General features: G+C 41.4%; 2 protein-coding genes, 1 long non-coding RNA gene and 1 pseudogene across 7 annotated transcripts; 3 read left to right on the top strand and 1 right to left on the bottom strand.

The window, feature by feature from the left end:
* Positions 1 to 326: 326 nt before the first annotated feature.
* LOC145431553 (uncharacterized) lies at positions 327 to 11,472 on the top strand (annotated as a pseudogene). The gene has a single exon (XR_013911901.1). The product of XR_013911901.1 is annotated as an uncharacterized LOC145431553 (transcript).
* A 4,368-nt stretch (positions 11,473 to 15,840) lies between these two features.
* Positions 15,841 to 20,579, top strand: LOC113031068 (uncharacterized). 4 transcript variants are annotated; one of them, XM_080307523.1, is made up of 5 exons: positions 15,841 to 16,474; positions 18,337 to 18,426; positions 18,763 to 18,921; positions 19,245 to 19,340; positions 19,751 to 20,579. In XM_080307523.1, the coding sequence occupies exons 3-5, from the start codon at positions 18,889 to 18,891 to the stop codon at positions 20,027 to 20,029; spliced, it is 408 nt and encodes a 135-aa protein (XP_080163649.1). In that variant the 5' UTR covers positions 15,841 to 16,474; positions 18,337 to 18,426; positions 18,763 to 18,888; the 3' UTR covers positions 20,030 to 20,579. The 4 variants fall into 4 exon arrangements, with proteins under 4 accessions (XP_080163649.1, XP_080163646.1, XP_080163645.1 ...); XM_080307520.1 differs by having other exon boundaries at positions 18,337 to 18,458; XM_080307519.1 differs by lacking the exon at positions 15,841 to 16,474 and having other exon boundaries at positions 17,873 to 18,458.
* A 291-nt stretch (positions 20,580 to 20,870) lies between these two features.
* On the top strand, positions 20,871 to 25,437 carry LOC145431552 (uncharacterized). The gene is made up of 2 exons (XR_013911900.1): positions 20,871 to 21,867; positions 24,946 to 25,437. It is a non-coding gene; the product is annotated as an uncharacterized LOC145431552 (long non-coding RNA).
* A 102-nt stretch (positions 25,438 to 25,539) lies between these two features.
* Positions 25,540 to 27,018, bottom strand: LOC113030493 (lipocalin-like). Its single transcript, XM_026181997.2, has 6 exons — positions 26,784 to 27,018; positions 26,344 to 26,477; positions 26,179 to 26,255; positions 25,965 to 26,078; positions 25,779 to 25,880; positions 25,540 to 25,679 (listed from the first exon to the last, which is right to left on the bottom strand). Exons 1-6 carry the CDS (start codon positions 26,877 to 26,879, stop codon positions 25,660 to 25,662), a joined length of 543 nt encoding a protein of 180 aa, XP_026037782.1. The 5' UTR covers positions 26,880 to 27,018; the 3' UTR covers positions 25,540 to 25,659.
* Between the last annotated feature and the right edge of the window lie 233 nt (positions 27,019 to 27,251).

Genomic DNA, 27,251 nt, shown 5'->3' with positions numbered 1-27,251 from the left:
GAACATTAAAACATTACTGTTGGCAACATGTCGGGAAAGTTATGTGACATTAGCGACGTTTGTACTAACTTGGTTTTAAAGCCTTCACTTCAAAATATTCGCCGTTCAATAGCTGACTTTAATCTTACAGAGAATGTGATGATTTTATGCGTAATTAAAGTCAGTCATGTCAGTCAGCTGACGGTTCACTCCTTAAGCTGAAAGAAAGATGCTTTAATCACAGGAGTCACACATGTGTCCACTGTACCATCTGGGAACTCTTCTTGTTTAGCACTCGTAATGACACAAACACTAAATCCTCCTTCTCTGGTGCTGTTTTGTAGTGAAGAAAATATAATCTGATCAAACATTATTCAGCTTTAAATATTGTTCAGCTTTAAAGTTACTGTGCAACTGTGTAATAAAAATGTGCTCACAGCTTTAAAGTTACTGTGCAACTGTGTGCTCACGACTTTGGCCTTGAGAGCGATAAGAAGCGATCGCCTCATCCTGCAGGCGAAAGATATCTGCAAGCGAAGAGACTAGAACACTCAAGGCCGCTTTCCTTTTATGGAGTTGTTTTTCTGCTAATGCAGCACTTTCCTCACAACCCCCTCCTTAGGTTTTAGAGAATATATACCCATCCTCACAGCAAAATATTAGGAATCTCTTGATGTGAGCTGTTTTTGAGAGGTTGTCTCTGTCTCAATAAAAGTTCACTGATTCCCCCATCTGCTGCAGGTGTCCGGTTGTCTTCATTCTCCGCCAGCCTGGTTAAGTCAATTCCTCCTTAACATCTAAAAGAACCTATTTAATGAAGGAAGACGGGTTCACTTTGTGTTTAATATTATTCTATTGCTGTTGTTGTTTTTTTTATATCCTTCAATTGGCGTCACGGAACAGGATCCGCTCCAGGCCAAACTGGAACGGGTGGGAGGACATCGGCCGTGGTCTGAGTGAACGGAGTTTGGACAAAAGCTGTGTGCACACAAAAACAAGGTAAGCAGACCTTTTATTTCTGCTATATTGAACATTATAAAAATACTTAGTGTCCAAACTCCTAGTAATTCATAACCAAAATTGTCTGGCTTACTTAAGGCTTGCTGAGAATCAGACAAGTGAATAAGAGATAAGTGAATAAGAAATAAGTGAATAAGTGAATAAAGATAAGAGTGAACTGAGGTCTGACCACGGTTGCGGCCGACGGGTCGCTCTCCGGTGTCGGATAAATACCTCAGCAGGTCTGGGACCTTGAAAGGGTTTATTAGTAACGCCTTTCTAAACAAATTAAAAGGTTAAAGGCCTTGAGAATATTTTTTAGTAATATTCTCTAAACTACAGAAGGGTTAGGAAGGCCCAGAGGACTTTATTAGAAAAGATCCTCTAAAACTTAAAAAAGAGAAGTACTGGTTGGAGTCCAAAAGGAGAGGTCCCTTTGATCAATAGGAGAAAACGGATCTCTTCTTAAAACCCCGATGATTTTAGTGTTTTAAATGTTTTGATGTTCTGTTTGATATTGGACACACATAAATACACGCTGAATGCTTGCTGTGGAACACTGGGCAGGACAGTTTGGTTCTCCGTGTTCACAGATTACACAATTAAAGGAACTAGGTTCCTCTTTTGGTTAAAATAATACACCACACATAGAATTTTTTTACACATTTATTACATACATAAGGAGGGTAATGAGTGACTGCAGGTAATGTATGAAGTGTGAATGAGACGTGTGAACAAGGTGACAACCAACTAGCACCCCTATCAGGAAGCTCTAGGCAAGGTTACCCGCCAGACTCCGGTTTGGTAGAAGCTTGGTAACACCTGAAGGGATATTTCAGTGCTGACTCACCTTTAAAGCAGCGCCCCAGCTGATTAGTGCCTAACAGAGGCAGAAACCCAGCTGGCCCAAATTCTCCTTTAAAATCAATAAAAGAACACTCCTCCATTGACAGAAAAATGGATGGAGAATTAGATCGACAAACTAATGATGATGGTTGGGGTCCCGGTGTTATTCTTAGCACATTGGGAGAACAATTAACATGTGTTGAGACAGTCATCAACTCCACACACCAGCCTAAAGAAGCAAAAAAGCAGAAAGAGTCATTGAGGAAAACAGCTGAAAGGTTAATGAAAGAAAAGGGAAAGAATGAGGGGAGTAGTGGTAATTGGGGAATAATTTGGCAGAATAAGGCTATGCAGGCAAAAGAGAAAGAGGAAGAAGCCAACTCAGCAGCAGCAGGTGCAGGTGTGATAAGCGGGGTGAGACACAGAAAGGAAGCAGATAAGCACGCAGGCCGCAAAGCTAAATTTAATCACTGGGTGTGTTTATGGGAAACTGCAAAACCACACATGAAGAAAAATAGGTCTCAGCCACCTCCCTATTCTGCCTCAGTCCAGACTCCTCCCTCGGCAGGCATATATCCGGTACTTAATATCTCTGGTGGAATAATGACTATTGGAGAAGAACCGCCCGTAGCTCCAACTCCCATAGATACCAAGCATTTTTGCCCAGGAAGCTCCTCTCTGTCGGCGACACCCTCAGCTAGTAGTAGAGCCCCCTCTTCCATCTCCCATTGTTCTGGAACCGGATCTGAGGGCCTAACTGACCCATTTGCGAGCGCACCATTTGCGGTTCGAATGAACAGACAGGAACCCACTGAACAACAATTAACTGATCTAGAAGCAGCATTACGCAGCTGCTTAAATGAACGTAGGTCAGTGGTCCAGGTGAATAATCGTGTTGCGTCAGCCCCTCTTTCCCGGTCCAACCCATTTGCCAGCACTCCCGTCGCTGTTAAAGGAGATCTGACCGCTACTGCAAAAACTGAGCCTGGCACTTCACCAAATGTCACAGTTAACATGTCTTTGGTGGGCCGTCAGGATCCGGAAACACAGATGAGTTTAGCCCACGTTTTTGCTGACACTGCTACCCCACCAGGCGGGGGAAAAACTGAGGATACTGATGATGAACTCAGTGACCTTAACAATACACCCCCCTCTACCCCTCACAGTTTAGGATATCAGACTAGATCTAAGGGCCCTGTGCCTCAGCCTCCAGGCATGTTTCCCCTGGTCCAGACTAAAGCGCAACGTAGACCAGTGTATCAACCTTATTCATTCGGAGATGTCCAGGCCCTAGTGGACAAACTCCCTGACATAATGGAGGGAGGGAATGCCTGGTTAGCTGGTTTGGATAAATACACAGCTGGACAGGACCTCGCACTGGGAGATTTTAGAGCTATTATAACTAGGTGCACATCCCGATCTCAGGCAGCGGATCTGGAACAAAATGCGGGTACTACCACGCATGAGAACGAGGTGCCACTAATGCAGGCCTTGAGGTTTATTGGACCGGCCCTGCGCAAACAATTCCCACCCAAAAATCAAGGCACCTTACAGAAATTTAAATGGGAGGAAAAGCAAAATCCCACCCATTATCTAAATCAGGCTGTTGAAGACTGGGTGAACCATACAGGTCATCACCCCAGTAGGACTTGTTCACAGAGCATGTGGTTTAGAAGGGCGGTGCTGAGGGGCATTCCGGAGTCAGTAAGCCAGAAAATGGAGGATAATCCTGATTTGCAGGACTGTGACTTTGCAATCTGGAAGAAACATTTGATTTTTAATCTTAACAAAGTGCAGATTAAGTCTGATGATAAAGCGGAGAGCGTCGAAGATTTACAGTTGCAACTGTTGAAGGTTCAGCTGCAGAAAGCGAAAAACGACCTGGGTGGAAAAGGTGACAAGCCTAAAAAGCAGCTTGTGGCCGCTGCGGCTCCCCCTCCTGGTCCAGTTGCCCCTGATTTGTATCCGAACCCGTGGCCAGCTGATCCACAGCCCCCCCAGTATGGTGCTTATCACTCACCGGCCCCTTATGGGCAGAGAGGTTCCCCATTTGGAGGAAACAGAGGTGGTTTCAGGGGAAGAGGTCAGATGAGAGGTGGTAGGGGAGGCCAGATGTATGTTTGTTTCCGGTGTGGACAACCTGGACACTGGGCTAAAGCGTGCCCTTTGAACCCGGCTGCTGGAAGAGGCAGGGGAGCCCGTGGTGGGCCCTATCAGCAACATGGCCACAGAGGTGGACCTCGTGGTGCTTTAGTTGAAGTGCCCCCGGCCCCACAGATGCCTGTGATGGGGTGGGAGTACTACGAGGGTGGTCCCCAGCTATAGGACACCCCACAGACTGCCCAGGACAGTGAAGGGACAACGGCGGACCCTATGCTGTCCGTAACTGTAGATAAAAGAAGAAGCAGCTTTTTAGTGGACACTGGAGCTACGTACTCCACCATTAAGGATGTTGCTCGTGAAAGACTTACTGACAGAGTGACTACAGTGGTGGGCATATCTGGGGAACCTAAAACTCTGCCTTACACCGTGCCTCTCCCCACAACGGTTGGAGATCAGACTTTGTTACACAGCTATGTTTGTTCAAAACAGGCGCCTGTGAATTTACTGGGAAGAGACTTGTTGATTAAATTAGGAGCCACAATACTCTGCTCTTCACAAGGCCTAACTGTGACTCTCCCTACTGGTGTTGTGCTTCCCTGTTCTAATGGGCCAGAGGGAGGTGGTCAGTTTCTGCTGCAACCCTCCTCCTGTTTAGCGGACTCTGCTGACATCTACTGGGCATTATTGGAAGTTGAAACACCTGCTGAACCAGGAGTTTGGACTGCTTTTCAGCAATGGCGGCCGTGGCTCTCACTCCTGCATCCTTATGTCCCTCCCCCTGACCCACCTCATGTTACACTGTTTTATGACAGGCATGACACCACCTGGTACCAGCACATGTTCCAGGAGCAGTGTGAGGGGCGGGCTTGGTCTTTGAACATGTCATGCATTTTTGCGGCACCGGAGGGAGTGGCAGCAGCGGTTACTTTTACAACAGATCAATTACAGTGGTACATGATGTCTGATGAGGCAGCTCCCCATGTGTCACTGGCCTTACATCCTGGACACCAGGCTAAGGAGCTGGGTGGAATGGTTAAACGTTCCCTTGCGGCCACTGACTGGACACCTACAAAACTCCCACAGGTTTTGTTTTCTCCATCTACCAACACATACCAAATTTTAAATGATTGCTTTAATTCCTCAACACTGCAACATAGAGTGGTCAGCGGGTCACATGGCAGAGAACACACAGACCACTGTGATGCTGCGCCTTTACTCGACTCTCTTCCAGATTGTTTGTGGTCCCTTGGACCCACAGATGTAGGTTTAGTTGATGTGGAGCCAGTCTCTTTTCAACTGTCATCTGCTACCCCTTTGTGGCAGCCTCAGTACCCACACAAACCGGAGGCTGAGGCTGGGATTGCAGAAACAATTTCTGGTTTGGTCACTGCCGGTGTCCTGGAGCCCTCCTGCTCTAAGTGGAACACGCCCATCCTACCCGTTGAGAAAAAAGGCACGGGGAAGTTCAGAATGGCACATGATTTGAGAAGGATTAATGCCTTACTTGGCACTCCTACTTTGCCTGTGCCTAATCCTTATGTTGCCTTGACCAACCTCCCACCATCTCATGCCTGGTTCACCTGCATTGACTTGGCTAATGCCTTTTTCTGCCTCCCACTTCGTGAGTCACTGCGTGACATTTTCTCATTTACATTTAGAGGCCGACAATGGCGTTACACTCGCTTACCACAGGGATTTGCCCTCTCCCCAGGTCTGTTTAATCAGTGTTTGAAAGAACTTTTACAAACCTGCCCACTACCATCTGACTGTATGTTAATACAATATGTGGATGACCTTTTGCTGTCTGCTCCCACGGCTGACATCTGTTTGGAGGCCACCAGAGTGGTACTTCAACACCTGGCCAACACAGGTTTTAAAGTGAGCAAAACCAAACTACAGATTGCAAGAAAACAGGTTTCTTTTCTAGGCCGCATGGTCTCACAGTCCGGTATTTCCTTGTCCCCAGAACACAGGAACTCCATTTTGCACCATCCAAAACCTCTAACTGTAAAAGACATGTTGTCATTTTTGGGCCTGACTGGTTACAGCAGGACCTATGTCCCAGACTATGTTGGCCTTACTTCCCCTTTGCGCGCTTTGGTAAATGAACAAGGCATGAGAAACCTCTCCGCTCCCCTCTCATGGACTACAGAAACAGAACAGGCGTTTATAAAGTTAAAACAACAGCTTTCTGTCGCCTCTGACCTTGCTGTGCCAGATTATGCTTTGCCTTTTCATCTTGATGTTTCTGGAACTGGAACCCATATCAATGGTATCCTGTTCCAGAAAAAAGGGGGAGAGAGAAAAGTGTTGACATATGTAAGCGTAATGCTTGACAACACTGAAAAACGCCACCCACCGTGCACACAACACGTTTCTGGACTTGCAAAAATCATTCAGAAAACAGCACACATAGTGATGAACCACCCACTAAAAATTTTGACATCACACAGTGTGGTGGCCTACGTCTCTTCACAGGCCTTCACACTCACGTCACTCAGGCAGAGACGCCTCAGTACCATTTTGGAAGCACCACACATCACCTACTCACATGAAGGCATAAACATGGCTGATCACATGGGATCAGGGGAACCACATATGTGTGAAGAGGTTGTGCAGGTACAGGAGAAAATCAGGCCAGATTTGCAGGCAGAACCTCTAATGGATGCAGAAAAAGATTGGTTCACAGATGGATGTTGTTTCAGAACTGAAAGTGGAATGTTGAAGGCTGCATGGGCAATAGTGGAACAGACAGACATGAGATGGAAAACAGTGAAGGCAGAGCAGTTGACAGGACAACAGTCTGCACAGAGAGCCGAACTGAGAGCGGTGATTGAAGCCTTAAGGATGGGAAAGGGACAGAAAGTGAATATATACAGTGATTCAGCTTATGCTGTGGGAGCAGTGCATGTGGAGCTCAAGCAGTGGCTAAGAGCTGGTTTTTTGACAGCCAGCGGAAAGCCTATTAAACATGAGATGGAAATGAGGGAATTAGCGGAAGCACTGTTGTTACCTGTTAAGGTGGCAGTGGTAAAATGCAAAGGACACAGTGCCGGATTGGATTTAGTGGCATTAGGTAACAAACAGGCCGACTTAGTAGCTAAGCAGACAGCTGGTTACTTACCCTCCCTGATTATGGTAATGGACCCAGAAGCCACACCCCCTCCAGAAAGACCACCCATACAACTAGGCCTAGCCACAATCAGAGAGTTACAGGACAAAGCCAGCCCCCAGGAAAAATCATTATGGGTAACAAGAGGGGCCACAAACACAGACGTCTGGCGTGGCCCAGATGGAAGGCCCATTCTACCGCCAGGGGTCAGACAGACAGCAATGGAAGAGGCACATGGAGTGGGGCATGTGGGACCTGCACAAATGATGAGAAATTTAGCCGTCTGGTGGCACCCTTATTTAAAAGACATGACAAAATACATGGTTAAAACCTGTAAGGAGTGCAACCAATTTGGAATCAAGCCCGCCTTCAAGCCAATAGCAGGGTACTTCCCCATCCCACTTTGCCCAGGGAAAGAAATAATCATTGATTACACAGACATGGTGGACAGAGTAGGTAGTTACAGGTACCTGCTGGTGGCTGTGGATGCATTTTCAGGTTGGCCAGAAGCCTGGCCGACAGCAAGTGAAAACAGTAGAACTGTGGTGAAGTGTCTGATTAATCATTATATACCACAGCATGGGTTTCCCGAGGTCATAAGGTCGGACAATGGTTCACATTTCAGGAACCACGATCTGCAGAGGGTTGAAGCCGCATTAGGTTTGAAACATAAGTTTGGCTCAGTTTACCACCCCCAGTCCCAGGGGAAAGTGGAAAGGATGAATCAAACTCTAAAAACTAAATTGGCTAAAATCTGTGCACAGACCAAATTAGATTGGGTTAAAGCATTGCCTCTTGCATTAATGTCCATAAGATGCTCAGTAAATCAAACCTCTGGTTACACTCCATTTGAGTTGGAGCATGGCAGGCCTTTTCCTGGCCCCTCCTCTCGCCTGTTAATGTCGGATGAAGCTGATTCAGACCTCGATCCGAGGACATATTATAACATGCTCCGCAGTTTTGTTGCCCAGTATTCCTCACAGGTCGCTGAAAGAAACCAGCAAGAGCTGAAAGAGGCGGCTACACCTGGAATGGACTACGTCCTCCTGAAAGTCACAAAGAGAAAGTGGGCTGAGCCTCGCTGGACAGGCCCTTACCGCATAACAGAGCGGACCTCCCACGCTGTCAGGCTCGAAGGTAAAGGTGACACCTGGTTTCATTACACACAGTGCGCTGCTGCCACCGAACCAGGAAGAACCTTGAGAGAGGTGCAGAAGGACCTGTCAGAAGGAGCTGCAACAGCATCACCAACCACTTGAGGGAGCCAAAGCTCAACCTACAAGCCGGCTGGTTACAAAAGGGGGTGTTCTTCACACTGAACTAAACATTTTTATTTTTTTATTTTTAACATCTTTTATGACTTTGCTTTTATATTGGCTTGAGTTTTTAAGATTTACATTTTACATTGCAATAGTTTTAACCGCTGAAAGCTCATTTAAAGTTGTGTCACTGATACTTTTTGTTGCTCTTTAACTCCTAGAACACGCCCTTGGCGAGGTGGGGGAAACTGGACCACCTTTCTCTGCCCCATCATCCTCTATTGGACGACATCCAAGCTAAGTAAACATGTCTTGGCCCTTTCCCCCTGAAATGACAGGCAGGCAAAGATGTTGCGTCTTTGTTTCCTTCCTGGCCCTGGGTCTCATTCCCATTGGCATAATCCTGATCTGTGAAGGGCCCCCGACACTTCTGACACCTTCAAGTTCAAAAGCTTCGCCCCTTTCTGAAAGTCCCAATCTGACAAATGTAGCCCCTAGGGTCTTGCCCACCACTTCCTCTCCAGTTTTGCCCACGCCCGATCCAGTTAGAAAGAAACGAGACACGGTTACCTCCTGTACCCCAAGCACGACTAGAATGATTACTCTTTGTGTCCCCAACAATAAAAGTTGGGTAGTTGAAATAGATTTCGCTAGCTTCCCAGTCACTCCCGTCACCAAAGACCAAGGGGGGGATCTTTTTAACCTGGCAGTACATCTCTCCTCCTCAGTGTGGTATATAACCCTGGGAGGTTGGCATCAGTGGAAGTGGTCCAGTTTAGTGTCAGAAACGGACCTGGATTGGTCAAAGTACTCTAGGGGTCAGGCTTTGCACTGGAGAAACCAAAATATGCTCAGAATAGCAAAAAAACCGGATCTTTCAGGCTTAATTTTTACCCTAAAGGATCTGGCCTTGACCTCCTGTCAACAATTTATAATTGCCCCTTGGACTGATCGCACCGCCCTGTATTGGCAAATGGAAATATGCCCTAGCGTTGCTGCAGTTCCAAGCTCTGTAGTTAAAGATGATAATCCCACCTTTAATGGCCCTCCGGTGACATATACAAACGGGGGGAGAAATGGCCGAATACGCATTGTAGACACAAATAAAATGTCTAAAGATGACCTCTTCCAAATTCTAACTGGTATTTCTGGAGCAACAAACAACTGGTTACTACTAGCTGAACAAGCTGCTGACACGACGGCTTCCGACTGCATAGTATGTATGGGAGCCCGCCCCACTTTACGAGTTGTACCGGCGCCAGTCAATAGTGCATGCCTCCTGCATCTTATGAACAATACAAAACGAGGTCATTGCTCATATCTGGAAAATCACTTTCCTAAAACTCAACGCTCAGTCTCTAATAAACCACCTTTCTTTTCTTCAGATGTAGCTGTGAACAATTTCACTTGTATTAACCTGACTGGCAATGCAGTAAAACTAGGTAGCTTGAACTCTTCTTGGTGCACTGAGATGACTGTTATGAAACCAAACTTCCGACCTACGGCTAGGGCTGATTTGTGGTGGTGGTGTGGCAATAACAAGTTATATGATGGTTTCCCTCGGGATGCGTCAGGTCTTTGCGCTCTCATAACTCTTATTTTACCTGTTTTAGTCACTCCAGTGGATCTCTCTATAGAAGTACACGAAGTTAGCCTCCCATCCTCCTCTGAACGCCGCTCTAAACGTTCTCTAATCCCAGGTTCAGCTCATAATCCAACCTATATTGATGCTGTAGGTATACCCCGTGGGGTCCCCGATGAATATAAACTGCGAGACCAGGTTAAAGCAGGATGGGCCTCGATACTTTGGATGGTTGAAATAAATGCGAATGTAGACAGAATTAACTACATTCACTTTAATGTGCAACTGTTGGCTAATTACACTCGAGATGGTTTTGAAGCTGTGCATGCACAGTTATCTGCCACTTCCCTAATGGCTTTCCAAAACAGGGTCGCAACGGATTTTCTCCTCGCAGAAAAAGGCGGAGTCTGCAGCCTTTTTGGTCAGGAGTGCTGTACCTATATCCCCAATAACACAGCTCCTGATGGTTCCCTCACTAAAGCTATTACTGGTCTCACAGCTCTTACTGTTAAAATGAAGGAACACTCGGGCGTTGATACTGCCATGTGGGACTCTTGGCTTAACATGTTTGGCAAATATAAGGCCCTTGTAGCTTCCATCCTAGTTTCCATCTCAGTTTTTGTTGCTATCCTAGTCACCTGCGGTTGCTGTTGTATTCCATGCATTCGATCCCTCTTCCAGAGACTGATTGTTACAGCTTTCACTCCTGAGGATAAGGATCTCGCCCGGCAGATGCCTTTATTGGCTAGTCAACTTCCCACCTCCTCGCCAACGGATGATGAAAACTCTGATCGTGAGGGTGACGAACATTATCGTCTTTCTCTTGTTTAAATGCTTCTAGAATGGTTGTTTCTCTGTGGTGTTTTGTATTAGGTTTGTTATTAATTGTTTCCCTCACCCAATTCCTATTGAAGGATATATCTGGTTGAACTGTGTCTGGTCGGGTTGTGAGGGTTAAGCGATGTTCTCAGGGTCTCCGGACTTAAGCCTGAGCGAATATGTACTCTCACAAATGGATATGAATTGTTTTATTCCACACCCATTCCTCACATTTTACCATATTCACTTTTGAATGTCCTTAGCAGTTACCGTTCTGAGTTTATTTTACAGTTGATTTATTCTTTCACATTTTCACGTTTATATCTCTCATTATTATAGTATACTCTGTACTCTCCACATTTTTATCATTACTTATGCTTTTTGGTTGCTGAGTTACAGGAACTGTTAATTTTGTGTCACTACCCTGGTTGCACTAACTCGTTGTATCCGTGTGTGCAGGACAGCTGTTACTGCTTTCATCGGGAACCGAGACTGCTTGCAGCCGACCCCTGGGCAGGGTGGTGCCTGGACTCTTTTCTCCTCATCTGCAATGACAGATAAATACAAATGATAAGACCCGAGGAGTTTTTCGAGCCAGGCTTCGACACGTCTCTGTGTTCCTTTGAATGTTACTTATTTTTGTGTGTTGACCCATTTAAGATGGGTCAAAAGGGGGATTTGAAGAAAATATAATCTGATCAAACATTATTCAGCTTTAAATATTGTTCAGCTTTAAAGTTACTGTGCAACTGTGTAATAAAAATGTGCTCACAGCTTTAAAGTTACTGTGCAACTGTGTGCTCACGACTTTGGCCTTGAGAGCGATAAGAAGCGATCGCCTCATCCTGCAGGCGAAAGATATCTGCAAGCGAAGAGACTAGAACACTCAAGGCCGCTTTCCTTTTATGGAGTTGTTTTTCTGCTAATGCAGCACTTTCCTCACAACCCCCTCCTTAGGTTTTAGAGAATATATACCCATCCTCACAGCAAAATATTAGGAATCTCTTGATGTGAGCTGTTTTTGAGAGGTTGTCTCTGTCTCAATAAAAGTTCACTGATTCCCCCATCTGCTGCAGGTGTCCGGTTGTCTTCATTCTCCGCCAGCCTGGTTAAGTCAATTCCTCCTTAACATCTAAAAGAACCTATTTAATGAAGGAAGACGGGTTCACTTTGTGTTTAATATTATTCTATTGCTGTTGTTGTTTTTTTTATATCCTTCAGTAGCAGTGTGTACACCTGAGACTGTCACCTGTCTGTCCTGCACTCTCTCTCTGTTTCTTTCTCTCTGATTGTGGAATAAAAGTATGAACATGTATTTATAAGTCACACTTGTGTTTGAATCCTGCAGCTTATCACACATTTGATTTCTATGTGTGACACCTGCAAGTGTCCAGAGTGAGGACAGACTGAGGGACCCACTGCATTACATCATCTGTGAGGCTTTGCACCCCTGATGATCCACCAGGACAATCTCAGCAGTATGTGAGGAAGAGGAGGAGGAAGAGCCAGCAGCAGCTGACAGATGGAGAGAATAGACAGACTGTTCCCTGTTTGTGAAGGACTGCTAGAAAAGTTTAAAATAACTAATTGTCTGTCCTGAATCAGTCTTATTAGGTAATGTTCAAATAATGTTATCATCCCAGTGTTTTCAGTGTGAGAGAAAGTACTCAGGGCCTTCAAGTTACACACTATGAAAGGCAGCAACAAGTTCAATGTTCAGAAACCTAAAGTATGTATCAGCAGCAGAATGGAGCTAAAAATAAATGTTTGTTTCAGTTCTATGAAGCTTTGAGGATTTTGGATCAGTAGCACTGCTGTGTTTGTTGCATCATATTGCTGTAATTGTTTATATGCTTTATATATTCTGAGCTAAGTTGATCTATAGTGTTACATCATATTCTATAAGGATGTTATGTGTTTGTATACTTTCTGCCCAGTTTGACCAATTTAGCAGACGTCAGCCTGTTTAAAGCTCTGATATCTATTCTGTATGACTTAAAGCAGTTATGACATGGTCTGATTTTCTCACCCAATAAAGGAATATTTAATACATCAGTCTACTCTTCATTTTATCAGAAACATATATATACTATTATATATTGTACATATATTTATTAGTTTCAGATGTAGCCATTCTTGTATTTTGCTTGTTTACATTATTGTATTTTGCACAACTCTGTTGCTTGTGAAGCTCGCACACAAGAATTTCACTCACATGTGCTGTACCAATGTACCTGCACATGTGATGTGACAATAAAAGTGATTTGATTTGAAACAGCTCACAGCTTGTACATTTTCTTTTTACACATGTATGTAAGCATTTGAGCCAAATTTAGTAATGCCAACATACTGAAGGAACAACATTTGTCTCTTATATATGATACACCTATGCACTGTCAATATACATTTTGAACCAGCTGCAGATGTCAGAGTAACAACTGACTGACCCCCACATAAAGTGCGTTACAGTAGTCCACAGGGGAAGAAATAAAAGCATGGATCACAGTTTCAAAGTGCTGCCTAGAAAGAAACGATTTCACTCTTGCCAGTCGCCTTAAATGATAAAAATGGACTGGTCCAACTTAAAACCAAGGGCAGTAACAACAGGTTTAAAATAAACCTCCAGGGGTTCCAAATGAAAAGAAGAGGACTCACAGGGGCCACTGGGTCCAAACACCAACAAATCTGTTTTCTTTTCATTCAAATTTAAAAAGTTTAGAGCCAACCAAGCTTTAATGTCATCTAGGCATGTCAAGAGAGGTTTTATTCAGATGCCATCCTTCGGCTTCAGTGGCAAATAAATTTGGCAGTCATTCCTATATACTTGTCTTTGAGTGAAGATTTAAGGTGGTAAGACATGTAAATAACTGCAACTTGAATCTGTACTGAAGCTCAGTATTTGACAAAGAGTTCATGTTCACTGCTGTAATACCTAATAATGACTAATATAATAACCATAATATTGGCCATATTATATTTACATTACCAAAGTGATATGACTTTAGTCTCATGAACAACATTAGCTAATTGTTATTTACTAGCTAATCTTAAATGACTGTTCAGTACAGAAATGAAGCCCAAAAATCATGTTTTACTGTCCTGTGGTCTCAGCCTCAGATACTTATCAAATCACACAAAGCTCTTGTAGAAACAAACAAACAAATGAAAAAAAAAAATGTTCTCCTTCATTTCTGTCAAAAAAAGTTGTATGACACGTTTCCAGCTGTTAGTATCATAGTTGCTAGGCAACCTGGGAAGCGCAACGGAGACTAGAGCCCATGTGTTTGCAACAAACTTGCCGTTTATTTTACAAATCGAGCTCAACACTGCCCCTAGCGTCCTGGAGCACTTCCGTTGTGATTTGGAGTTTGCATGTGTTTTGAATTTTGTACGTGTTTTGCATTTTGCACGTGTTTTGGATTTTGTACGTGTTTTGGATTTTGTACGTGTTTTGTATTTTGCATGTGTTTTGAATTTTGTACGTGTTTTGGATTTTGCACGTGTTTTGGATTTTGCATGTGTTTTGGATTTTGTATGTGTTTTGGAATTTGCATGTGTTTTGAATTTTGTACGTGTTTTGGATTTTGTATGTGTTTTGGAGTTTGCACGTGTTTTGAATTTTGTACGTGTTTTGGATTTTGTATGTGTTTTGGAGTTTGCACGTGTTTGAATTTTGTACGTGTTTTGGATTTTGCACGTGTTTTGGATTTTGTATGTGTTTTGGAGTTTGCATGTGTTTTGAATTTTGTACGTGTTTTGGATTTTGTATGTGTTTTGGAGTTTGCACGTGTTTTGGATTTTGTACGTGTTTTGGATTTTGCATGTGTTTTGGATTTTGTACGTGTTTTGGATTTTGTATGTGTTTTGAATTTTGTACGTGTTTTGAATTTTGTACGTGTTTTGGATTTTGTATGTGTTTTGGAGTTTGCACGTGTTTTGAATTTTGTACGTGTTTTGGATTTTGCATGTGTTTTGGATTTTGTACGTGTTTTGGATTTTGTATGTGTTTTGAATTTTGTACGTGTTTTGAATTTTGTACGTGTTTTGAATTTTGTACGTGTTTTGGAGTTTGCACGTGTTTTGGAGTTTGCACGTGTTTTGGATTTTGCACGTGTTTTGTCTTTTGTACGTGTTTTGGATTTTGTATGTGTTTTGGAGCTTGTACGTGTCTTGGATTTTGTACGTGTTTTGGAGTTTGCATGTGTTTTGGATTTTGTATGTGTTGAGGAGTTTGTGCGTGCTATTTGGAATTTGTAAGTGTTTTGGAGTTTATACATGCTTTGTCTCTAGGGGCCACCGTAGGGAATTGAACTGAATTAAAGAAGATTTATAGGAGACAAAGTAAGTCACAGAGTGAACCAGGGTATTATAACATCTTACCCATAAAAATAAAAAATTGCATTAACCAAAAAATCTGTTGTCTGAACCTGTAATTTTGTCTCATTTAAAACATGTAAAAATGTCAAATTAGAACAATCTAACAGCAGAAATAAAAATGTTTACATGCTGCTTGAAAACATTGTTCTGTGAATGATATCTACTGTATCTGTGCTGTTGATGCCTTTTGAAAGCATTCCTAATAGCATCTATCAAGTAATATGCCTTGCTCAATGGTTCATGGAAGTATTAACAGTTTTGGTAACTGACTTTGTAAATTGAAATTCTACAGCCTTACACTAGTAAACGCTTGTGCTACACACGGAAGACAGGTATAGTCAGCTCAGTATCCAGTGGGAAGTTTTCTCTTTGGCATCCACAGATGCAACACCTCATAACTAAATGGTGCAAACAGAGGTGAATCCACCTAAGCAGCACTTGTACGATTGCCCCCCGGCTCCAACTCCCAGTAAACTGAAGACAGATTCAACCATCTGTGTGTTGAAAAATATTAATGAGTCCACACCGCATTTTCTTCTTAGTAATAGCCATGTAACAATAGAAATATAGAAACAGTAATTAATCAGATTACTAGTTACTGAAAAAAGTAACGGCCGTTATTCTCATCACTGATAATGACACGATTATTTGCATTTCCACTACTTATAAACTAGTGTCAGTATTTAATGATCAATATCCACAAATAAGAATTGGAAATAAATGGCACTGGATAAGCACAAATCTGACTGAGAACTTAAACTTCACCTTCATTTTTCTGTCTGTCCTGCTCACATCTCCAATGCTTGTACACGTTGTCATTAGCATGTCTTCACTCAGCCACTCCACATTGGCCACACCGCTTTACTAACTAAAACGCCGGTGTCGGCACGTAAGGACGCCGTCACAACCCGTCAACGACACTGATTAACGTTTATACACTGTAAAAACGATAACTAGCAATTGTTGATTTCACTAAAGTTTTTAAATTAAACTGACTTAGAAATAAAACTTTCCATTTACAACCTAAAAAAGCTTGTCTACCCAACAAATTTCTTTCATTGTTGTCCTAACTAAGATTTTCTAGACAGCATAACAAAGATTATCAACTTTTGAGCAGAGTTTCTGAGTCAAGTTGGGAACCAGTGGGAAACCCCGTAGATGACTGGCACATGTGGTCTGAACAAGTTTGAACTAAACCAAACGGACTTTCAACTGAGCCTGAGCAGACCTGAGCTGTGTGATAGTGGTTTACCATGTGTTCTAGACTAAAAACCTCCTAAGAAAATTTGAACCATCGTGGCTAGATTTGGATGTAAAATGCAATTTTTCGACCATTGAGGATTTTCACTTCTGCAGTTTTGGACAGGTGCTGGAGCTGCCGACCATTTACCCTAGCAGGTAAGCTAACTACATGTGTTATTAAGATTTTCTACAAGCGCCTAGGCTGCATCCTCCTGAGGACCCGGGAGGATGGAACTAGTAAAACACTGAAAAAGGCCAACTATAGCATTTTTAAGTTATCTAAGTGACTTAATTGACCCCCCCCTTGGCTAGCTATCGAGCTGGTGGGTAACAGACGTCTCCGAAAGCGTCGGAGCACTTTTGCAAGTATATGTTGTCTTAATAAACTGAACAGATATTAGCAATTTACACAGCTACATTAACGCCTGAAAATATCTTAAAAGTTTATTTTGTGACCCAGAAAGAGTAATATTAAAACTAATTCCACAGATAGAATTTGCACATGCGCAATAAGGATCGGGGAGTCCGATCCGTAACTTTTTTCTCTCGTTTTTTTTCTACATTATATTGAAATGTTTCAATATTGCAAACATTTTAAGAGATGCTTATTATAAGGAGGACGTATTTCTCGGACGCATTTAGAGGAGTCCACTATGAATTTGGGCAGCCTTCGTCGCGCCGCTGTGTCGTAATCGGGCTACAAGCAGCCTCTGAAGGTTTTAGCTCAGAGAAAGACTTCAGTAGATTCATTGCTGGACATCTCTATAATGACTTTACTGTGAAATGGGAAAATGTTGTATTTTGTTTCTTTCGAAGGCAAAAAAAAAGAAGATGTTTACTTTATAATAAACTTATTAGTTATCTTAGCTAAATTTTATTTTCACAAATGCAAATACAGTAACAAAAAACCTAATTTTAAACATTACTATAATGATGTTTTATGTTACATAAAATTGATTAGTGGATCACTTAACAAAAAGGCTATGAAAACTATTACCATTTGTAGTAATTACAAATTATTTGAATGTATGTAATTCTTTGTATTACACCCCCTGGCATATGTTAATTTTGTTCTGATTGTATACATGTTCTGTATACTGTTTCTTAATAAAGTTTAATATTAAAAAAAAAAAAGGTTTTAGCTCAGAGTAGTGGCCAGCGCAAAAAGTAATGTTTAATGTTAAACACTCTGAAATTCAGACAGACATCACTAAATGACGGTATCTCACACTGGCTTTTTACAGCACTTCTGCCATGGTAAAACTTATTAGCTTATTACCCGTTTTGTAACCAGTTTCAATGTTATCTTTGCATGAAAACGTTATGTTAACCTTGACAACAAACTGGGCCAAGCACGCGTTGTCATGGAGACTCTTTCATGGGTCGGTGTAGGATATGTGCGCCAATTATATGACAGTGATATAAGTAACTTGCATATTGTCTAATATTTGTCTAATATTGTTTTTTCACTTTTTCAATAGTCACCGTTTATCCGGTGCAGCACTGTTACTTTAATGTTTAAAGCTGACTTGACAGTTTGTCAGCTGTTGTAAGATTGCCTAATGTACTGTAAGTTAATGTCACACGCAAATTAAAGTTGTACTTCATGCTCTGTATTATAAGATTGCTACATTTTCAGAGCTTTTTACATAATGGGGAAGGAGACAATATTAAAGGAATGATTGTGTGTTGTTGATGTATACTGTGTTACAGATAGTATTAATTTTTCTATAGTTATTGCATTTTTTTATCATAGTAACAAAAAAATGTTTGAATTCAAGCTTGCATTTATGTTACATGTCATGTATGTTATCAATCATATACTTGATATAGTAGACAAGTGGTCATATGTAAGTTAATATGATTCCTTACATATTTTTTTCATGATGTCTCTGGTTTTGGCTTGTTGATGTATTCAGCTCCTGCATCTATGGATTCCTTCTGTGTGTTAGATATGGATGTTTTATCCCATTGCAAAAGTGCTTTTGGCAAAATTGACTATGTCTCTTGTGTTTCAGGGGTGGATTTCATGCAGTGCCGATTTTGCAAATTCACAAGCTCCAGTCAAGAGACTCTTTTGAAACATTTCCGCCTTCATCACGGACAAGGTGCACATTGGCCATGCATTCACACAGACTTTGTATGTGTATTTAAAACACCTGGAGCATTACGATCACACCTCTCAAGGTCACACTCAATAGTAAAAATCCACAAAAATTCCACATTTCAGTGTGAACATAATATATATTTGCATATTGATACTGTTTTTTGTGGAGGGTGTTTCTATTCCTGTGCAAAATGTGTATTCATGAGAGATTTTTGAAGTAGGTTTTGCGGTTGATAACACAGTCAGGCATATAACATGGTGCAGACTGTACAAGGCAGCTACCCAGAAATTTTCTGTGCTGAATAAATGGCAATATTTTGGTTATTGTCTTGTTTAGATATCTGAAGAATTTCATCGGATCACAAGCAAAGACCTCCTGGGGACGTTCAATGCATCCCTGGACAAATTTGTGCCTGGCCTGCTGAAACTATACCGGTCTAAGAAGGGAGCTCTTGGTGAGGAGATGGAAGACATCTTGGATAAACTTGATGAACAGGTAAGTGCTCCTTTACCTGACATTTTTAGAAGAGAGTATACCTTTGTCATAACAGAAAAAAATGTTGGCTTCAGCCAAAACACATCAATGGAAATGAATGTCATCAGTCATTACTTTGTTTTTATTTGGCGGTATTTTATTTAATTTGTAAAAAGAAAGTAAAATTGTTAAAATGGTGTTTTGTTTTTTTAAGTTTTACATGTTGCTGGGCCTGATCTGTATTTTATTTTCATTACTATAAGAGTTCTGATTTTGCATTGTGTGTAGGTACACCACGTTACTATACTAATTTAAATGTCTGTTTTCCACTGAATACTCTTTAGACATCTGACATTGTGTCCCACCAAAAGACAGCAGCACTGAGAGGCCTGCCCATTTTCCTCGGAGAGGATGCAACACAGGTTTTCCTGAAGTGCTTAGTAAGTACAAAAAAGTAATGCAAGAAAAACTAGTTGCTATGAGATGTTTTTAAAAGATGATTTAATCCAAAATGGAAATGTACACTTCCTCAGTGCAGTCCAGATAATTTTATGGTGAGGATTGCAGTTGTCATAACTCTCGCTGCTTTTTTTTCTGCTGAGGAGCACCTGGGCATTGTTAGCGGGTGTTCAACAGCAGAAAATATTTTTGTACAAAACTCATCACAAGGTTGGTTGGTGAAAGATATTGTGCCGTTAATTAAAGGAAAATAAGCTTTTTCTTTTTAAAACCTCCATGAGTCAAATGAGCATCATGGTATAGAGGTTAAAGTTAAGATCTTTAGAAATGTATTTTGTCTTTAATTTTTCTTAGCTTTCAATAATTCATATTTTACTTTTCTTCTCTTCAGGACACTGACATTTTGGAACCAGTGTTGAACGGTGCATCAGTTGCCATCCTCACCATCCTGCAAGATGACGATGCCGATACGTCTGTGCGAGAACATGCTGTTGTGTTGGAAGGGGACATCGTGCTACATAACATTCCAGACCTCTCTACTGCCTTGGCATACCTCTTTGGCCTTCTGTATGCCCTCAACATTGATTATCCAAAGCAGATGAGTTTACCTTTGAAGCAATTCAGGGCATCTTTTTTGAACTCGGTGGCTCTCGATGCTCACAGCGCATAAGGTCTCTAAAAACAAAGCTTTTGCTGTGACTGTTAACGGGGAAGCCAGACATGAGTTTAACTTGTTCTTAAACATGTTCAAGTGCATTGTAGAGTCATGTAAAAAAACAAAACAAAACCCAGTAGTTCAACCCATTTCCCTCTATATAATCGTTCATTTTACCTGATAGTTCACTGTTCATTGATGGTAACATTTCTAATAACTTTTGACTTCTGTAGTTCATCATAGTGAGCCCATGTAAAATGTCAATGTCTGGGTACAAAGGCAATTGTTTGTTGCACTACCCTATTTAGTGTGCAATAGTTAAGTTAAGCTTTTACAGGACAGTCAGGGTGTGAACGTGAATGACTAAGCTGCTGGACACTTTTCTTTTTTTCTGGACTCTGGAATTTTAATGTCTCTGCTGGGGTGCTCAAAGCACCCTAAAGAAACTGGCAACACGTTTTTTTCTGTTTGTTTGCTTTTTTACAGAAATTCACCCCACTGCCCATGACCTTCTGAAATATACTGAAAGCACTGTTGAAAAAAATAAATACGTTTTTACATAACATTCAGTTGTGCTTTGTTTTATTCTATATCTGTTTGAGTGTTTTTTCAAGTACGATAACAGCATACATTTTTCTTTATTAATATTGGTAAATTTTCAACTCACTGGAGTAAGAATTGTATGATTATTCAACAAGAATATCTGTGTTTGGTGAATTTAGGAATACATGTTGCAGGTTATGGATGCAAGTGGAAGTGGTCCTCTGTGACATGACCACTGGGACAGAAGACTGGGCAGCTGAGCACTCCTCTGAAGCAGTACAAAGTACAGAACTAACTGAACCTCCATCCGCTATATAAATGTGATATTAAAATAATATTAATACAAGAAATACAAACTTCTAATTCTAATGATTTCACAAAGCTTCAAATAGCTCCATGTGCTTGCTGATTATATTGTAGATGGATGACGTTCCTTACACACTTGGAAAAATGAGACATTAAATTTAAATGAGATGTCTGTTCCCCCTGATGTAACCCAGCTCTGAAATAATTTGTCCAAAAACAACAACAAAAAAAATGGTAAATGGTAAATGGCCTGTATTTGTATAGCGCTTTTCTAGTCCCTAAGGACCCCAAAGCGCTTTATACAACCTGTCATCCACCCATTCACACACACATTCACACACTGGTGATGGCAGGCTACATTGTAGCCACAGCCACCCTGGGGTGCACTGACAGAGGCAAAAACCGCGTTAGCTTGTGGAAATCTGATGTCAATAATTAATTAAATGTGTCAATAATTAATTAAAATGTGAAATACATAAATAATTAATTAAATGTGTCAATAATTAATTAATTACATGTGTCATAACTATTTATTTAATTAATTAATTCCAATTTTAATTAATTATTGACACATTTAATTAATTATTTAATGGTGTATTTAATTAATTCATTATGGCAGTCCTGGCGTTCCATAGTTTAGAAGGTTGCATGTGTATTACTGTTAAAGTATACAATCAAGAGAGAGTTTCACTTGTTTGTTTTTGGAACTTTGTTTAAAGTTGTAACTTTCACTGGTGTGATATCTCACCACTAGATGTCAGTAGAGTACAGACTGCAGTCAGCTGAGTTCTGTTGTCTTACCCCCTCTAAAGTGCATAATCCTAGCAATGGTGGCTGCAGGAGGACGAAAAACTGTGACTGGTTGATCCATATGGAGTGCAGGCTGTCAGTCTGCTCTTTACCTGAGCTCTGAATAGAGCTTTGTTAGTTACTGAAGGCCATTTCTGTCGAATGACAGTGATACTGAGCTGAGTTGCTGAGTTTTTCCTGAACTTCTTTTGTTGGTAAGTGCTGCTGTTTTTGTCACTGTAAGCCTCTGTTAGCTGGTGTTAGTAAAACTTTCATTGTTGGACGCTTAGAGAATAAATCCTCAAATGATGTGCGGGTATCACACTGTTTACCAGAGGGAAAGTGTGATTTTCTTAGGAGACTCAGTGATAATATTAGCTGGCAAAATGTTAGCTTATAACCAGCTGGTGTTGTTGTTATTAAGCCAGGTCGTTGTCAGCTGTCTGGAGGGTCACATGTCTAATCTTCTGACAGTAAATAACTGCGAAAATGTCTGGAATCGTTAATAAAGACATTTGGGACAGTTGTTAAATTGTATAACTCTCTCAATGCTCTCTACCTGACCACCTAAAATTGAGCCTTCTGATAATATGATGTAACTGAGATTCATTATGGTCAGCAGAATTTCTTTTTATTGCTGAATGTTGGAGGCACTGCCTTTCAAAGCAGAGACGTCGCCCCGATAGGATGATCGCTCTGCTGCAAGGCTGACTCAGAGAGCAAGTTTAGAATAACCAGTTAACCTAACACATATGTCTGTGGGTGTGGAAGGAAACCAGAGCACTGAGAGAAAACCTACAGAATTAAAAGGGAACAGATGGGCTGTGGATCTTTGTGCCCTTTACCACCATGCCAAGTACCAAATAATCATATAGCCCACTGTAGAGTAGCCAAATGTGGTAAAAGATATTAATTATTTTTCATGTATTAGTATTAGTAATGTTGAAAGACACATGTATATTTAACAGGAACAGGCTGTATCACCTTTTTTTCTTTTTTTTTCTAATAAAATTCAGATTTGTTTTGCAGCTCTATATAGATTCTTTTTGGCCACTAAAATGCTCAAAAATGATATTTTGGGAGCACAGGTTGCTCACCCCAGAAGTGGAATAGCTACTTCTGAGGAAAAACGTTCTGATTTGGCTTTCATGAAGACCAGAAAACAAAGAAACCCGAGTCTGACTACATGATTGTCCAACAATCATAATATTCTGGTTGTAAGGAAATGTACTCAAAGGAGAGTTCATGTATAAACCAAGAAGAATAGTGAAAAATATCTGATTTCAAATAGTGGGTTAATCAATGGAAGAAAAAAATGTAAGAAATTTAAGCACAGAAACAACTTGTTAAAATTGTGTGTGTGTACAGTGGGGCAAAAAAGTATTTAGTCAGCCACCGATTGTGCAAGTTCCCCCACTTAAAATGATGACAGAGGTCAGTAATTTGCACCAGAGGTACACTTCAACTGTGAGAGACAAAATGTGAAAAAAAAAATCCATGAATCCACATGGTAGGATTTGTAAAGAATTTATTCGTAAATTAGGGTGGAAAATAAGTATTTGGTCACCTCAAACAAGGAAAATCTCTGGCTCTCACAGACCTGTAACGTCTTCTGTAAGAAGCTTTTCTGTCCCCCACTCGTTACCTGTATGAATGGCACCTGTTTGAACTCATCATCTGTATAAAAGACACCTGTCCACAGCCTCAAACAGTCAGACTCCAAACGCCGCCATGGCCAAGACCAAAGAGCTTTCGAAGGACACCAGGAAAAGTATTGTAGACCTGCACCAGACTGGGAAGAGTGAATCTACAATAGGCAAGCAGCTTGGTGTGAAAAAATCAACTGTGGGAGCAATCATCAGAAAATGGAAGACATACAAGACCACTGATAATCTCCCTCGAGCTGGGGCTCCACGCAAGATCTCATCCCGTGGGGTCAAAATGATCATGAGAACGGTGAGCAAAGATCCCAGAACCACACGAGGGGACCTGGTGAATGACCTGCAGAGAGCTGGGACCAAAGTAACAAAGGTCACCATCAGTAACACACTACAACGGCAGGGAATCAAATCCCGCAGTGCCAGACGTGTTCCGCTGCTGAAGCCAGTGCATGTCCAGGCCTGTCTGAAGTTTGCCAGAGAGCACATGGATGATACAGCAGAGGATTGGGAGAATGTCATGTGGTCAGATGAAACCAAAGTAGAACTTTTTGGTATAAACTCAACTCGTCGTGTTTGGAGGACGAAGAATACTGAGTTGCATCCCAAGAACACCATACCTACTGTGAAGCATGGGGGTGGAAACATCATGCTATGGGGCTGTTTTTCTGCCAAGGGGACAGGACGACTGATCCGTGTTAAGGACAGAATGAATGGGGCCATGTATCGTGAGATTTTGAGCCAAAACCTCCTTCCATCAGTGAGAACTTTGAAGATGAAACGAGGCTGGGTCTTCCAACATGACAATGATCCAAAACACACCGCCCGGGCAACAAAGGAGTGGCTCCGTAAGAAGCATTTGAAAGTCCTGGAGTGGCCTAGCCAGTCTCCAGACCTCAACCCCATAGAAAATCTGTGGCGGGAGTTGAAAGTCCGTGTTGCTCGGCGACAGCCCCAAAACATCACTGCTCTCGAGAAGATCTGCATGGAGGAATGGGCCAAAATACCAGCTACTGTGTGTGCAAACCTGGTAAAGACCTATAGTAAACGTTTTACCTCTGTTATTGCCAACAAAGGTTATGTTACAAAGTATTGAGTTGTATTTTTGTTATTGACCAAATACTTATTTTCCACCCTGATTTACGAATAAATTCTTTACAAATCCTACCATGTGGATTCATGGATTTTTTTTTTTCACATTCTGTCTCTCACAGTTGAAGTGTACCTCTGGTGCAAATTACTGACCTCTGTCATCATTTTAAGTGGGGGAACTTGCACAATCAGTGGCTGACTAAATACTTTTTTGCCCCACTGTGTGTGTGTGTGTGTGTGTGTGTGTTTGTGTTTGTGTTTGTGTTTGTATAAGCAACTGGTGTGCTATGAGGTACTCTGACCTCACCACTCGGTAGCATATTTCCTTTAGTATGTTGACTAAAACCACAATATGGGCAGATAAAACAAGGAGTCATTCTGACCTTCATCTACAGGTGGATGATCTAAGATCATTTAATCACATAAAATAAAACTCAGTGAATTGTAAACGGATGTAAATAAAAGCTTGAATATGCATTTAACTTATAATGTGACCACTGTTTGTTTTTAACAATCGAATGCTCTCTGCTCTCTCGTCTTCAGCTTGTTCAGAATGCTGCAGCCCGACTCTTGACAGGCACTCGTAAACGTGACCATATTTCCCCAGTCTTGGCTCGTTTACACTGGTTTCCAGTATGTTCTAGAATTGATTTTAAGATTTTATTGCTTGTTTGTAAGTGGATTAGCTCCCTCGTAGCTCTCTGATCTTTTAACTAAAAACACTGCAAATAGAACTTTTCAGTCAGCTGTTACATTGCTTCTGATTGTTCCTAAAAGCAAACTAAAGCACAGAGGAGACCAAGCGTTTGCCTGACCCTTTGGAGCAGTCTGCCTCTTCAAATTAGGACGTCTCCACCACTTTAAATCCCGTCTGAAAGCACATTTCTACTCCCTAGCTTTTAATTGTGACTGAGTTTTTGTTTTGTTCTCTTTAGGTGTGTTTGTTTTACTTTTTGCTTTTATAGCACTTTGGTCAACCTCTGTTGTTTTTAAATGTGCTTATAAATAAACTGATTGATTGATTGATTGCTTGAATACTATAAAGTGTGTGAATGGGGGGGGAAATACATTTTGGTTGTGTTGTTATGGGTGTTCTTCAGTTTATTTCATACAAAGGATGAATAATGAAGAAAAATATTCTCGATGTTTGCATTTTTATTGTTAAAAACATCTCAAGATGGTGCTCAGGCACATTTCCATAACAGATGGTGTAAGATCTTCATGCAGTACTGGTGAGACGATCGGTGGGACAGAAGGTTAGGCAAGTGGACACTCCTCTGTGGAAGGAAAAATGGAAAGTGTAAGGTGATCAGTGCACAACATCACTGTATTCCAAGCTGTTTTTATATAGAACTTCACCACCAATGTAAAAGTACCGCTTTTAGGAAGAAGGACAGTATATTCAGGAAGGATGCCGGTCTGCAAGCAGAACTGCCTGAACTTCTCATCCACCTCATCGCTGAGGTCCAAACTACGTCCTGTGAAACCACGTGATGTAAATCTGCTGCAGTGGGTGTAACTTTGCTAAACGGTTTACTGAACACAGCTAAATGCAACTTTACCAAATAGTCTGTTAATGACAAAGGTTTCATTCCCTCTGGTGTTGAAGGAATAGGTCAGGGCGTACTCATCATACTTCACATCAACCATAAGCATGTCACTCACATACCCCCAGTCTGACAAAAAGGAAAAAAGCAGAAGAGAATATGTGAAAAAATAATACTGGATGATGATGATGGAAAATTATTCGTTTCCTCTCTTTGTGGGCGTACTCACGCCGACTCTTGTATGTGAATTTTCCAGGCACCTCGGTCTTGTTGGCTAAATTCTCCATTTTCTGACATGTATCATTACTGTCGCAAAGACATCGCATTAATCTCCAGTGTAAATATTTTAATGCTATTCAAATGATATTTGCTCTGTCTGTCCTCTCGCACTCACATAAGACTGAAGAACGACAACTCAAGACCTCCATCTTCAGTTGGCGTAATGATGGCCGTGCTGGTCTTCATATTGGCTTTGACAAACCACTGGCCATTAGAGCAAATTCCAGTCCGGTACCACTTACCTGCCATCTGTGGACACACAAATGGAAAGCATTGAGAATTAGACAGAAGCACAAGAGCTGTTTATTGTAACACAGAATATAAATCCAGCGTGAAACATAACCACATAACATAAACGGTGAAGTCATTATAAAAGTAAATTGTGCAAAGGTTAGCCTCCCGTGTAGACTGCTAAACTGTCTTGGGGGGGGGGGGGGGTCCCTGCTTATCCCTGTTAGATAACCTCCAGTACCCCCTTTCCATGGCCCTAAGATAGAGACATGGTTATGAAAATAGATGGGTGGTAAAATAAAAATGATTATCAATGATTCTTACCGCCTGTAAATCAAAGTCTGCCTGAGGTAGGATTTCAGAGGAAGAAACCATGAGGGAGCACAGTACCACTCCCAGAAGGGTGTGAAGTGAAGCCATAGCTGCTGATAAGTGGTGAAATGATGATGGAGGAGATCGCAAATGAAGATCTGGAAGTTGCTGTCCGGTGACTCTTTATATAGAAGAGTGAGATTATCTCCCCACCAACAGCTGCACTTATACAAACCCCAGGTTCTGTGACGGCTTTGAACACGTGACATTTTATGCAAACACTTGGTCAGTTTCATAACCACAAAGTTTATTCCTGCAGGGGCAGAATTGTATCCACTGTGTGAGAGGTGAATGTCAGACAGTTACCAAGAAAAACAGTAAAAAACACACAAACTAAACAAAAAAACTCAAATAACAGGACATCTAAGTTCATATCATAGAAATCACAAACTAAGGAGCTGCAAAGTAGTAAAGTTATAG

This window comes from Astatotilapia calliptera, chromosome 10, assembly GCF_964374335.1.
Source record: "Astatotilapia calliptera chromosome 10, fAstCal68.1, whole genome shotgun sequence".
Taxonomy (NCBI): domain Eukaryota; kingdom Metazoa; phylum Chordata; class Actinopteri; order Cichliformes; family Cichlidae; genus Astatotilapia; species Astatotilapia calliptera.
The sequence above is the reverse complement of the archived record's forward strand: the minus strand, read 5'-3'. Positions and strand labels throughout refer to the sequence as shown.